Raw genomic sequence first — 14,291 nt, 5'->3', positions numbered from 1 at the left:
CATTTCTAGACATTTCTACAATCAGTGCCATAACATATTGGCACTTTTGGCTAATTTACCATTTTTCGAAAATTGAAGTTCGAGCGAGAATGTCAATTTCAGGCCTTCAACTTGATTTCATCGATTATTTAGATCTGGGAGGGATTTATTGGTTTCTAAGCTATATTTCAAGCCCTACTGGACCATTTTTGAACTTTTGGATCCTGAGATCCTAAGGTCGTAAGTCTTAAGTCTAGCGTTAAAACTCAGAGTTAAAAGCCTACCTTTCGAACCTACTTTAGAGCACTTACAAATCGATTGTGGTTTCAAAACTTCCCAGTGGATTTCCCTTTTGTGCCATGTATTTTGTCACTGATTGTAGCTGATTAATTTTCGAAGATCTGATCCGAACAGATCAAAATTTCTAGCTGAAATATGCTCTCAGAACACATCGGAAAAAAAGATCGCCTCGGCTACTTTCGATACTTGAATATAAGATGATTTTTTTCACTGTGAATATCAGTAAGCTAAGTCTGGAATCATATGAATTGCGTTGGTTGAAATAGTCCGATTCTTGATATCGGCTTTGCGAAATGGTAGGCTTCTCAGTGTCTTAGGATGTTGTCTTTTAGCTCTTACGATGATTTGTTTTTACACTTTTTCGTGTTGCTTATTTTTCCAGTTTCTTTATTGATCAAATATTACTAATTTATTAATTTCCCTCAACATATTTCTTTCCATCGTTATGTTATGTTGGCGCTTCTAGTTTCCGATAAGTTTACATGCCTACAACTAGCGTTGATGGTCCTTGCTCGCATTATAAGATATATTACACATGGCTGGTCTGATGAGGCTTGTAATTAATGACGGTGAATGGTCGATTGTTTGACACACCCCCTTCTCACAGACCCGGTAGGATTTTTTCAGCCAGGGGGGATAAACATAATGGACTGAAACTCGATGGGGATTGATATTCCCATATTTTTTATGGCTGGGGATTTAAATTCTTTTGTTTTCAAGTTAGAAGATTCAATGGGGATGGGAATAATAGCAAAATATTTTGCAGCGAGGATTGGTTTATTTGATTATTTTCAGAGGGGAGAAAAATTGGAGAAAAATTTTCCACCGGGACGATATTTCGGCCAATTTTTCCAGTCGGAAGGGGTCCCAGTGGGTCTGTGAGAAGGGGGTGTTTTGCCACCTTATCGAAAATGAAACTACCCAAATTTTTCCTTTTTTCCGGAAAGATTTATTCTTGTAGGCGATGTTTTGGGTCGGGATTTGACATGTTTCTTACATTGCATTGGCGTCTAATAAAATGAAATATTGATAAGTAAAATCAATCCTTTAAAGTTAAAGACTATTGAATAGTTAGTTTGGATATAGTATAGCAGTATAAAGAATAAGCTGTGACTGGAATGTGTACCACATTGTCTATTCAGTTAATTGCTGTTCTATATCTGTCTCCGAGCTTTATAAGACGTCTACATTATCAGCAGTTATCAGTTTATTATTGGTAGATAGTTTTTGAAATTCTTCTCTTATTTTTCTTCACAACAAGTTTTTTATTGCGAGATATCTTTGAATCCGTACCCAATAGATCACTTGAACTAATTTGGGACATTTTAAGGGTATTTTGAGGACATAATACTTTTTAGCCAAAATTGATATTATAAGAACTAAATTCAAGATTACAAACACACTGAGAAGTAAGTATTAACGACAAACCAATAAAATCTACCATTGAAGATGCTAAATTACTGATTTCTTGATCTACAAATAGTCATCAAATACGACAGAGATAGAATAACAGAAATTCAGATGTTGTCATTCCAGCCGCGGCCTTCTTATACTATGGTTTGGATGTAGTGGCTCTAGTGGCATGATTGTTTTATCTATCTGAGAGAAGCTCATAACATTAATGGACAGGGAGTCACATATTCCTTATGAAACAACACTTTCCACACTCATTTCACGGGGAACCCATCAGACCTGCCACTTCTGACCAAATTTTGATAAATACTATTCATACTACTTTTAGCTTCCATTGAAATATGGAAGCAGGGCCGGCTAATCGGTTTTAAAAGTGAGGGGGCTAAATGATTATCGCCGGCCCTGGGAAGTTGATATCAAAAACACAGATTTAATTTTTAGTTCAAGTTTTTTCGAAATCACCAAACCTACCATTCTATTTGTTTACATTTTTCGTCAGAACGTTGAACGTCTTTGAAAGCTTTATAAAGATTTTGTTATGGTAATTTGATGTCGTTACCATATACCACACCATACAAAGAGAGCCATGTTTTGAAATTCATAGTAGACCTTATCAGCTTTTATTTTCAGAAAAAATCTTTACTTGTTGATTTTAACTTTGATAAACGAATATAGTGTTGTTTAAAGTCTCGCTCCCAGAGCCCCTTGTACCACTTTTCGATTTTACTGATGTATTTGATACATTCTCGTGAGTGATATCAGAATCATAACAAAGTGAACTAAGGGACTGGGTTTGAGCTTATGTTGTTTAGAGAGCATCTTCGGATTTTAGGAGGACATGAGATAAGATGTCTGGATAGACAGATCTTGTCATGCACCTTACATTCTATTATTTTATTAAGCAGTAAGGATCGTAGTCAAAAATAAAAGGGGTAAATGTGACATTTCGAACTAGTATCCATTTGTGGCTGTGTAGGTTGGGTTTTTGAGGTTACCCTTAGGTGATTGATTTAGGAGCCACCCGCCAAGGCCAAACAATTTTTTAAAGAAAACACAGAATTTTGAGGCTGCTCCAAACTTAAGGAGTCATAATATTTTGATTTTCACTGTAAAAATTATCTGATATCAGATGTGGAAATTTGCATTACGTGTTGGCCCGCTCCTTTAAAGCTTTGGCGTGTGGGAGGCTGCCAGTACGCCATATCGTAATGTCAGACAAAAGCAAAATAGTTCAACTTAGTTAAATTTTGTTGCTGATTGGTCCGGTCTAATATTAGTACAATTTTAATAATTATTCAAGGCAAAAAGCGTCATAGCTCTCAGTATAATGAGCGTCCTTCGTTTAATAACAGAGACTTAAGTTGTGTAAGACAGTGCGAAACTGGCATATATGATTTGCTGGAAAAATAGCTTTAGAGAACTCAGCTTGTTTTAAGTGATCTCAGTATGGGTGCAATCAGTGAATCGTATTTCTTTCTCAGTACGATGTGGAGGCTATCAAAATATCATTTGAAGCAGGTTAGTAATTGATACAGTCTATCAAATTGTTTTTATTAAAAAGTTTCCCATCGACATATTTTCTCATGTATGCTATATACTGAAATAAGTATTACTTTTGACCTCTGGTATTTTCCGTTTATTGGTTTGGTTGATTTCTCGTGAATTTACTGATTGAGACTTACCATATTTATTATGATTTTGCTTGACTATCGTTTCAGTAAAACGGTTTGAGAGCCCGTGGAAACATCAAACCTCTGTACCATTTGAGGATTTTTAAGCAATTGTGGATAACTAAAGGCCGGTTTCCACTTTTGCGCGAAATGAGCGACAGATAGAAGAAAAGATTACGTCATGAAATATTGTGCGAACAAAACGAAAGTTGAAGGAAGTTCTACGGGAGTCGTGATACAGGAGTGTCACAACTGATTTTGAAATCGATGAAAATTGAAAATTTGATAATTCGAAGTATTTTTTTAAATTCACTCTCTATATTCTAGTCTCACTTCTCAGAGTTTGGAAAGTGGCATCATGATAAAAACACTTTTTTCAAGTGATATCGAGAATGATTATAAAGTAGTTTGTGCGTGTGAATTTATCTCATTTACTAAACTTGCATAATCGTTCCTGACTTTATTAGATTTTCTTTTACAATGAAATTAAGGAATATTTACTTGAATTTGGAGGTCTTACAGATGATGTCTCAGGGGTTATTTCATTTATAGAGAGAATTTTAAAGTAGCCCTGGAAGAAATTGTTCTTGCTTCAAAAGAAGTGCTTTATAGGTCACTCTATAGGAGATTTTAATAGAAATGGGAGAACTCATAAATGAAAATATTATGACTTTAATTCGAAATACAATTTTTCTTGTCTGTCTGTCATACTTTTGAAAGTAATCTTTAATTCATTTTATTCATTTGTAGATATTAAACCTTGATAAAATTAAAATCATTTGATCACGTTGTATGTAAGTGTGTACTGCAATATCTTGGATAAGATTCAGCTTTTATCTTTACATATTTGATTACACACTTGGAATTGAAACTTGTCGCCTAAGCTAAGGATAAAAGTAAACGCCGGATAAAATTGGCTTTAATTGTAAATTTGGCTGAAGGTGCAACTAACTTTGTTTCACTTGTTACGACGTTCGATTTAGGAGCTTGCAAAAGCAATATTCAAATAATCTTTGAATCTAAAAACCTGGAGAAATAATTCACTGGCTCAGACAAATAGCTATTCTATCAGATACCATGGATAGTCGTCGGAAAACAGCTTTAAAATCGTTAAAACGAAAAGATACGGTCGGTATGTTACTACTCGGTGATGTCGATATCGGAAAGTCGGCACTTATTCGTCGGTGGGTGAATAACGATTTTCCCGAGAATTATCAAGCGACTGTGGAAGATTTCTTTATGAAAACGATTATTTGCATGAATCAACGAGTCAATGTTACAATTATTGATATCGCCGGATCCCGACAATTCCCGACAATGGACGATCTTTATATCGCGAGATCTGACGTCCTTATGCTTGTTTACGAAATCGGGAATCAAAAATCAATTGATTCGATGAAATGGTATTACGATTCAGCTCGAAAGACATTAAACGATAAAAAAGTGGCTTTTATTGTTGTGGGGACAAAATATGACAAGCATGGGTCAGACATTCATCAAAATATAGAGACTGGGTTAGAATTTTTCACAGAGCTACCCGAACAACCAGCACAATTTTCAACATCAGCAAAAAATGGGTATAACGTTAAAGAACTTTTCGAACATGGTGTAAAAGAGATTCTTAAGAATAATAATGTGAGCGATAAACGTGCAAAATTCGAACGTCAAATAACAATTGAAGCGATGGAAGATGAAAAAGAAAAGAAACCTTGTTGTACCATTCTCTGATTGGTTAGAAATTTAAAAATGATCTTCTCTTATTGATTAGAAAATCTATGAACTAAATTTTGATTCGTTAGAATATGAAAATACTGTTCTCTGATTGGTTTGTTGAAAGTTGAGAATCGTATTCTTTTGACAAAGAAAGGAATTAAATGACACGATGTACAGTCGTACAGTTTGACAATACTCTGGATAGACCTTTTCATAAATTATGTCGTGAGCAAAGCTTACCTCGTTTTCAAAATATTTATATTTTAAATGATTCTCAGAGGACTTGATAAAGTAGTTTACTTTATTTATGAAAGTAAAACTAGAAGGCTCAAGGGATTGAACCACCTTGGTAATGGTTTCAAAACGAGGTAGTGTTTGCACTCGAAACAATCGCATCGCGCCGAATGGGGTTTTCTAATTTTGACGTTCGAATCATAAACGTCAAAAAGACGGGGGTAAAACGTTCGAGATCACGTCAGAAATGGCGCGCGGGTGATATCTAACGATTTAACCCACTGTAACATCACTCTTTTAGGTGTTTATAATCACTTTTGATTATGAAATATATATATTTCTGAAAAATACAATAATTTGTCTACCATTTGGTTTTTATTTGGACTCTTAACTCTAAAGATTTGTGCACTACTACAGCCTCTGAACTTCACTGACTTTTTTAACAAAAATCTGAAATTCTATCGTGTTCCAAGGTTTACAGTGAACCATGGCAGTTTTATCTTTTAATAGTGACAATCGTTTCTGAAAGTTCAGGCTTTTAGGGCTATTCAGAAATGTATAATAACAATATACTGTAAGGTCAACATTCTACAGAATTTTTGTTTTGAAAACGTTGCATCTTTTACGTCGAAAGCTTCAATGTTTGTTTACAAGTCAAGGGTTTGACGTTAAGGGCATAGGAAATTTTGGCATGAGTATTAACTTTTAATTTTATAAAGAACTCAAAGCATTTATCTACAAAAGTAAATTAACCATCGAGCTGGGTTTGATTTTCAAACTAGCAGCTTAATTTTCAAATATTATTGTAAATAGTCTGAGTCTGAGTCTGAGAAGACCGACCTATCGATGGAAAATTTATTTATACTGTTGATATTGAACCTTAAATGGAAGACCTTTTTAAGACGGTCTAAATTTATCGTGGCAAGTTTTTCAGACGCTGCAAAGCATTTAAATTGATTTTTTACACTCTCGTCTCACCATTGTAGCATTGATCCTATAAGGCTTTCCAGAAAAAATTCAATATGGGGAGTGAAGGATGTATAACATTTCTTGGAAATTTACCCCCCCCCCCCCCCCTGGACATTGTGACTTTTGAACCCCTGGACATTCAAAATTACCCTCAAACAGAGCAAAATTACCCCCAAATAGGGCAAATTTACCCCCGGACAAGATAAATTTTGTAGATATTTCACTACCCCCCGGACACTATATCCTCCACCCCTCATGTACCGACATTTTCTGGAAGAGCCCAATATCAAAATGTCCCAATAATCAAACCTTGACGAAAATTATGAAACCATGAAATGTTCTTTATGAGTATGTAAATCAATTTCATAGTTTTTTACAAACTTCTAGCATATTAGTAGGGGCCAAGCCTGGGGTCCCGCGACATCTTTTTTACGACCTAACCATTTTTAGTTTATTCCAAAGAACAGTATATTACAAGATATTTTTGAGAGGGAATACGTGGTTTAGGCCCGGGAAAACTTTTTATGACCAAAATAGTGACGCCATAGGCAAAACTGCAAGGGGAAATAAAGGGTAGAGAAATAGCTGATTTTTAAAAGTCAAAATAAAACGAAAATGATTGGTATCATCTGAAAGAACATGAAATTCTCAGCAAAAATAATGGATTACAACAACTCTCTGACTAAAACACACAAAGAAATACAGCCACTTGAAGTTCAAAATCATACCGACGTCACGATCAAGACAAGATTTGACGTCAAATCACAGTAGAGCTGCCAGTTAGTTGGTCTTAAAGCGGCTATATCTCTTTGTGTGTTTTAGTCAGAGAGTTGCTGTAATACAATTTTCTGCTCAGAATTTCATGTTCTATCAGATGGTATCAATCATTTTAGTTTATTTAGACTTTTGAAACTCAGCTATTTCTCTACCCCTTATTTTCTCTTGCAGTTTTGCCTATGGCGTCACTATTTTGGTCACAAAAAGTTTTGCCGGACCTAATCCGCATCCTGGGCTCTGTCAAAAATATCTTGTAATATACTGTTCTTTGGAATAGACTAAAACTCGGGTAACTTAATGCATGTCCCAGAATTGCATTAATTTTTCCGCCCCAGTTCCAGTCCCTAAACCATAACAAACTATACATTTTTGGAAGCGTATTTGGATGTAGAATACCGTATTCGGTGTAACTTAAATTCTTTCACAGTATAATTAGAGATATCTTAAGAAAACCTGATTATGACGTCATTATTGATGACGTCATAAATACAAAAAGTTGAATATCTCGAGAAATATAAATCAAAACTTTATGAAATTTGGACCAGTGATAAAGTACATTGAGATGTTTCAAAAAGTTTTGAAAGTATTTCCGAAAACTAATGACGTCAGCAGAAATTGCAAGAATTCGAATTTTTGCGATAAAATGCTGACATCAGCAAATTTTCAAATTTTTTAAAAAGAATTCTCCTCCTCTTGATGAGTTCTATCATTGGTCAAAATTCCATAAAGCTTTGAGTATTGGTTCTTGAGATATTCAACTTTTTAATATTATGACGTCATAAATAATGACGTCATAATCACGTTTTCTTAAAAAAACTCAAATTCTGCTGAGATAGAATTTAAGTTACACCGAATACGGTATTCTACATCCAAATACGCTTCCAAAAATGTATAATTTGTTATGGTTTAGGGACTGGAACTGGGGCGGAAAAATTAATGCATTTTTGGGACATGCATTAAGTTACCCGAGAAATGGCTAGGTCGTAAAAAAATGTCACGGAACCCCAGGCTTGGCTCATACTATATTAGAATGTAAATAGATTTTCGTTAGTCAAAGTTAGTAAGTTATTACTTAGATTTACACAGTAGAAAATCTCAAATGTTTTGTTTTTGAATAAGAGTGACATGGTTTGCTTACTCAGTAATTCTAATTTACAAGTATTTTGATATTGAATTGACACGGATGTGAAGCAAATTGGTCAGAAAGAGGAAAAGAAAAACATTTCTTTGCTTGTGGCGATGATGTCCTGATATGAAAATTGTGTCTGATATGAAACGGGAGGAAATCGCCCAAAAGTATTCACAAATTGGTGAAAATAAGAACATGTTAAGAACATTCTTAGGCTTAAAACAAACAAAACAAGACGACTTAAAGTCGAAAATTTCGCCTAGAATTTGAGCTGCACGGGAAAAACAAGAAGTAGAGATTGAAGCTAATCGGAAATCTACTTTACATTGAACCTTGATGAAACAATTTTTAAAGAACAACAAGGCTTAAAATCGCTAAAAAAAATAAGACCAATTTAAGAACAATTGTTGTTGTTTAATTTCTAAGAACTCTAATATGCTTGCAAAAATATATATGCTCATATTGCAAGCCATCCGTTGTTTACTTTGTAAGAACTAATTACCAAAAGGTATATCACGGTATATCAAGAGTTATTGATTTGATTCTTATAAAGTATATGCTTATAAGAAAAATAAATATGCTCATATTGTACGCCATCCCTTGTTTACTTTGTAAGAACTAATTATCGAAAGGTATATCACCGTCTATCAAGAGTTATTGATTTGATTCTTATAAAGTATATGCTTATAAGAAAAATGAATATGCTCATATTGTACGCCATCCCTTGTTTACTTTGCAAGAACTAATTACCGAAAGGTATATCACCGTCTAACAAGAGTTATTGATTTGATTCTTATAAAGTGCGAAAATCGTCCGTGGTTATACGAGTGTGTAATTTGTAAATTGATTTTGGTGAGTTCGTCCACCGTATCAAGCAAGTACTTTCGTTTTCTAATTTTTTTATTACACCGCCGCGAAAGACTATCGTAATACTTTCGCTATGCGAAATTAAAAAGTTAAGAATACCCAAAGGCTTGAAACGTGTATGATATAAAAATGTAAACTTTCATTCCAATTGATATATATCTTTACAATTGTTTTGACTTCGGTAAAATTTGTCTTAAAGAATGCTTATTCATAGTGGCTTGAATCACAAATTCATAAAAGAAGTCAAAATGATAATATGGTTATAAATGAAGGGTTTGATCCAAGGGTTTTAACTCCCAAAGTTTCTCTGTTTGTATCTATGAACTATTTCGATTCAATGGTCCTCCGCTTTCCAATTCATACATTTTCTGCTGCGATTCTGTAGATGTCATTCAATGAAAACTATTTGAAAATATTTATTAATTTATATTTTAAATGTATCACGGAAATATTAATTTATGAATTTTAAACTTGATTTTTATCGGGTTTGAATTATTGTTGGTTAAAAAAATTCTACAAAAATGTTAATTTTGTGCAAAAAATGTTAATTTTGTTCAAAAAATGTTTGATACTTTTTATACTTTCAAAAAATGTTTGATACTTTTTATACTTATGGACGTTTGTTTGGCGGAATTTGAGGATAAATACATTCGAACGTTTCGGGATAAGCGGTACAGTTTGTACACTTATTTAAAGATATCGAATGTGAATGAGCTTCAATGTACTTTGGCTTGTTCGAATGATAAAGAATGCGGATCGATCAATCACAAGAAAGATGAGAAATTTTGTGAATTGAATCAGTTGATGGATGAAGAACACCAAAGAGATGATTTGCAGAACGAGAAAGGATGGAATCATTTTATCAAGAGTAAAGTGAAACCGACCTCACTCATCTCGGATAACATCTACATCCCGCATGGTAAGGATAATATCTTTATTATCATATTAGACGATCCTATCGTCTACACAAGATCACTAAAAAAGGGAATAGTTCAGGAGAGGCGTGATAAATTTGGGTGGAGTAAGCAGTGGCGGAGCTGTTTACAGTTTTGTTCCAAAACTCTACCGCCACTTTTTCCCCGTAAACCGCCCTGACGCTCGAACTTTTTCCCGCGTTTACTGACCTTTAAACGGACGATAGCATCGTCTATATCTATATCATTTATATATTTTTCTCATAAAATATTGAGAAGTAGATTTCCCACCTTTTCAGAAGGTTGTTAACCGTAAATGTCAGAGTTAGGTTTTGAAATACAACCTGTAAGAAGAAAACAAACAGTGAAATTCTAGATTCACACTAGACTAGCACGGCAGTCGAGCTGGATCGATATCACGCGGGAAAAGTGAGCGTAGAAGTTAGGCGTAGGAAGCGTAGGAAAAAACTTTGTCGGTGGCAAGGGCTGAAAGCTGTTGAACAGCAGCCTCTGAATTAACAGACTAGTTTATTCTATATTCACACTGACTTTCGACAAACGACTTTGTCTGACACTTGTCTTGATGACATGATACAAGGATAGATAGAAAGAGTCGATATTCCACGTTGATATTCCACTAATCTATGATTTCAAGGCTCAGTCATTAATCCTTTCTTAGAATTAAGCAAGAGCCACAAAGATGTGGTTAGCTATTTCCTCCGATAGCTCAGAGCATAGATCGTAGTCGCAGTCGAACCCCACAGATTATCCTAAAGCCCCAACTTAGTAACTTAGATTTATTGAAACCTTTATATTTTAACAATAGCGTTCAGTTTGAGGTCGTTGTTGTTATTTTCTGCCCACGTAGTTTGATTATTCGCCCGATAGTGTCATTTGGGCCCGACTCGAAGCGGAGGGTGCAAATGGCACTAGAGGGCTGATAATCAAATCGCAAGGGCAGAATTAATGACAACAACGAACGAAAACTTAACGCTATTACTATTATTATCCATATCGGACATTCAAACAACGTTTTTTTCTAGCGTCAACCAATTCTTTTCGCTTCAATGCAATGTCTTTAACAAATTTTTAGCACCTTTCGAGCGGGCCGTAAATGACCAAAAAGTGTTTTTTTCTGACGTTATTTTAGTCACTTCGCTTCAATGCAACGACTTCAATCCAATTCCGAGCGGGCTGCAAACGACGTTATTGCCCTATACCCGGGCGATTAATGATATTTCAGCCCTCTGAAGCCTGGTGCCTTAGTTTCCTCAGCACGGGTATGACAATTTGAGTCACAAAACCTTTCAATACCGCCCGCCGATTGAACCTTTAATAGCTTACTTAATGACCGCTATATGGATAATAATAAGCAATATCCGATGCAAAACAAAATGTAACCATATTCCTGCTAAAAATTGTCGTTATTTCATATAGACATGTTCACAGATGATATAAGTCTAAAAAAATTGTTACCTTCATATTAAGGAAATAAAATCTTAGATTTACAAGTTGATTTTATTCTAAGACTCATCTGAGTAAGAAAGTGCCAAAATATCTTGAGGCTGTCTCCTAAGGGACTAATATGGAAATATGGTAATGAATTTGGGAGATATCGAAATATGTTGTACACATTAGTTTCATATGAAAAACTTCCTTGTCATCAATATTTTAAACCACTATAATATACCATTCACAAAAAAAAAAGTTACTTAAATGGATCTCCTTCTTTACAGATTTAGATTTCCAGTGCATAACATCTGTTACATTAGTATTCATGGCCATTCATGATAATATACCAAATTGTCAACCTTGAAATTCTCATATTTAGTTATTGCTAAATATTTACAACACTTTCCAGCAAACTTTTTTGTGAAACTTGTGCCTTGATAAACTAAACTCTACATAGCATTTATCCCTCCTGATAAACTAACAGTCTCCTCACCCTTTAATAATGGTAGCCCAGCTGCGGCGGAGACATTCTTGTTTCAACATCCATATATCGTTAGGTTAACGTTATTTGCAAGCTGGGTGATTGGCATGATTGTATTTTTTCATTTGTGTCTATTACAGAAATTCACCTCAAGAAAAGTTATTTACTAACGACCATACCAGTTCAACCAAGGACTTGGGAATTATCTTTTGATTTCATTCTATTGGAAGATATGCCATATTGGACTCAGGCCGTTCATTTTACTCTTGGTTGTAACTTGGAAGCTTCAGGTTGCCGAACGCCTTCTATATTTTTCAATGGAAGAAAATTTCACGCGGCTTTCAACACTGAGACAAACCTCAACAGACATATCGAAAAAACAATCACGTCAAAGAAGAAAACCAAATTTAAATTGAGACAGGTATTCTTGTCAAACATTACATTCTTGGATTTGTATGTCTTTGTTTCAAATTAACGGACAATCTAAGGCCATGAATGTATAAAACGACTGACTGGAGCACCACCTAATACACCTTTTCGACCGTAGCTGCCAATTCCTGCGCGGGCATTTCTTCCACCCTATAACCGCCCCAGTCTTTTTTTCGCGCCTAAAGAGAACAGAAAAAAGTGTAAAAAAAAGATCGAGTTTAGAGTGGTAAATTGAATAATAAAGTGGCACACGCCTGACCGCTCGACTACGGTCAAAAAGGTGTATTGTTTCCATGGATGAAAGAATAGAAAGATCACGTGATGTTGATGTTAAAGGCACCTCTGCGCTCTGGTTAGTGGAAAATTTTTCTATTTCTTTTTCCAAGCCAAATCTTCACAAAGATTTGAACATAACAAAATTTTAAACAATCAATTTTTAGTATTAATCTTTCTCACTAGCCTAGTCCGTGCTAAAAACCTTATACTGTATAAATAAACATGCATTTATCCTATGTCTAATATTCAATATTTTTAAATTTAAAGGTCGTGTCACCGGACGGAAATGATGTTTATACTTCCATTCATTTTGACGATAAATGGTTTTCAGAAGTGAAACATCACATTACACAAATTTTCACCAACATCAAAGTTTATCTGGGCGGTATGGGTGATATGGGCGGTTCAGAAACCTTTCCACCAGCACCTGTTATTATTTCAAATTTTCGTTATATCCAAGGCAATTTGTTTTACCCAGGTATTTAATTTTCTCTGATTTTTCGACTTTTGATTTCTGGTAAAAAAAGTAATGACTCAGGAGTAAGGACTCAGTACCAGAAGTTTGTAATTTATGATTGATGAACAAACATGGCCAGCTGGCACACAACATCGTTTCAACGTTTTTCCGATGTTCACAATGTCCATATAACGTTAAATGAACGTTGAAACAACGTTGTGTGCCAGCTGGTAAGTCACAGTGGGGGTATAAAGGGGTTTAATGATCAATAATCATTCGAATTTCTTTACCAGGGCAAATCATAACAATGAAGAAAATCCATCAAGTTTTTGGGGAACTCAAAAGCTGGCCACCAGAAAGTTGGTTTGTTTCTTTTGATTATTTCTCATCCCAAACTATTGTTCCTTCATCGTTCTACAACACTCTACTTTCATTCTCAAAGAAAGGTACCAATTATCCACACCCAGGAAACCGTATCATTTATCTTGAACGAATACCAAGCTCTAACAGTATGAAAACATTTGTCGAATTAAGTGGGAATTCGGCTCATACGCTTTGTTATCGTGATATCGGATTTGCTGCCAATACTTTTCTTAAGATCCGACTTCAACAAAAACGAGAAAGCGATGGGAAACTTTACGTTAAACTTTTTTTAAACGGAGACGAGAAATGCTGGCATGAAAATACGACACCGACTACTTATGATGATGTTCAAATTTCGTTTGAAGGATACGATACGCCAAATGGACCAGAAGTTATCATCAAAAATTTTGAGTTTGGAGAACTTTAATTTACACGGAATAAATAAAGAGGATTAAGCGCTTTTTTTATAAGAATAGTGCTTGTTTTTGGATAAGGTTGAGAGTATTTTTAGGAATTTTCCGAATGCGAGGGTGAGATATTCTTAACATTTTCTTTTTTTTCCTAAAATTGTTCATATCAAAATATTTCAAGTCACTAAAATCTTGTCAGAAGGTCTTGATGAATAGAACTAGAAGGTCCCTCCATTTTGATATTTCCCACCCTATTCTATTCAAATTGCAAAATTTCACCCTCAAGGTATTCTTTAAAATATTTATTCAGTCCATTTTCACCCTACAGTATATGGCCCCCAAAACGGAGACGGCCCCCAAAACGGAGGTTTTCATTAAAATGAAGATTCTGACCTGTAGATTTATCAGAATTAAACGATTTTTGTTTATTTTGAAAGAATGATGGTTATACTTAAAAA

At 34.7% G+C, this 14,291-nt stretch overlaps 2 protein-coding genes across 2 annotated transcripts; both read left to right on the top strand.

The window, feature by feature from the left end:
- Positions 1-4,439: 4,439 nt before the first annotated feature.
- Positions 4,440-5,090, top strand: LOC136797929 (ras-related protein Rap-2b-like). Its single transcript, XM_067054514.1, has one exon. The coding sequence runs from the start codon at positions 4,440-4,442 to the stop codon at positions 5,088-5,090; it is 651 nt and encodes a 216-aa protein (XP_066910615.1).
- A 4,428-nt stretch (positions 5,091-9,518) lies between these two features.
- On the top strand, positions 9,519-13,878 carry LOC136797898 (uncharacterized). Its single transcript, XM_067054475.1, has 4 exons — positions 9,519-9,970; positions 12,039-12,319; positions 12,871-13,081; positions 13,354-13,878. The coding sequence occupies exons 1-4, from the start codon at positions 9,613-9,615 to the stop codon at positions 13,848-13,850; spliced, it is 1,347 nt and encodes a 448-aa protein (XP_066910576.1). The 5' UTR covers positions 9,519-9,612; the 3' UTR covers positions 13,851-13,878.
- Positions 13,879-14,291: the final 413 nt, after the last annotated feature.

Source organism: Clytia hemisphaerica, unplaced genomic scaffold, assembly GCF_902728285.1.
Source record: "Clytia hemisphaerica strain Z4C2 unplaced genomic scaffold, Clytia hemisphaerica genome assembly, whole genome shotgun sequence".
Taxonomy (NCBI): Eukaryota; Metazoa; Cnidaria; class Hydrozoa; order Leptothecata; family Clytiidae; genus Clytia; species Clytia hemisphaerica.
Note: the sequence above shows the minus strand (reverse complement) of the source record. Positions and strands in the feature narration are given on the sequence as shown.

Excerpts from the sequence above, each read along its gene's own strand:
- LOC136797929 (XM_067054514.1), top strand. The coding sequence starts at position 4,440 with ATGGATAGTCGTCGGAAAACAGCTTTAAAATCGTTAAAACGAAAAGAT.
- LOC136797898 (XM_067054475.1), top strand. The coding sequence starts at position 9,613 with ATGTTTGATACTTTTTATACTTTCAAAAAATGTTTGATACTTTTTATA. Across the intron at positions 9,971-12,038 it reads TAACATCTACATCCCGCATG|AAATTCACCTCAAGAAAAGT; the intron begins GTAAGGATAATA and ends TGTCTATTACAG. Across the intron at positions 13,082-13,353 it reads AGGCAATTTGTTTTACCCAG|GGCAAATCATAACAATGAAG; the intron begins GTATTTAATTTT and ends TTTCTTTACCAG.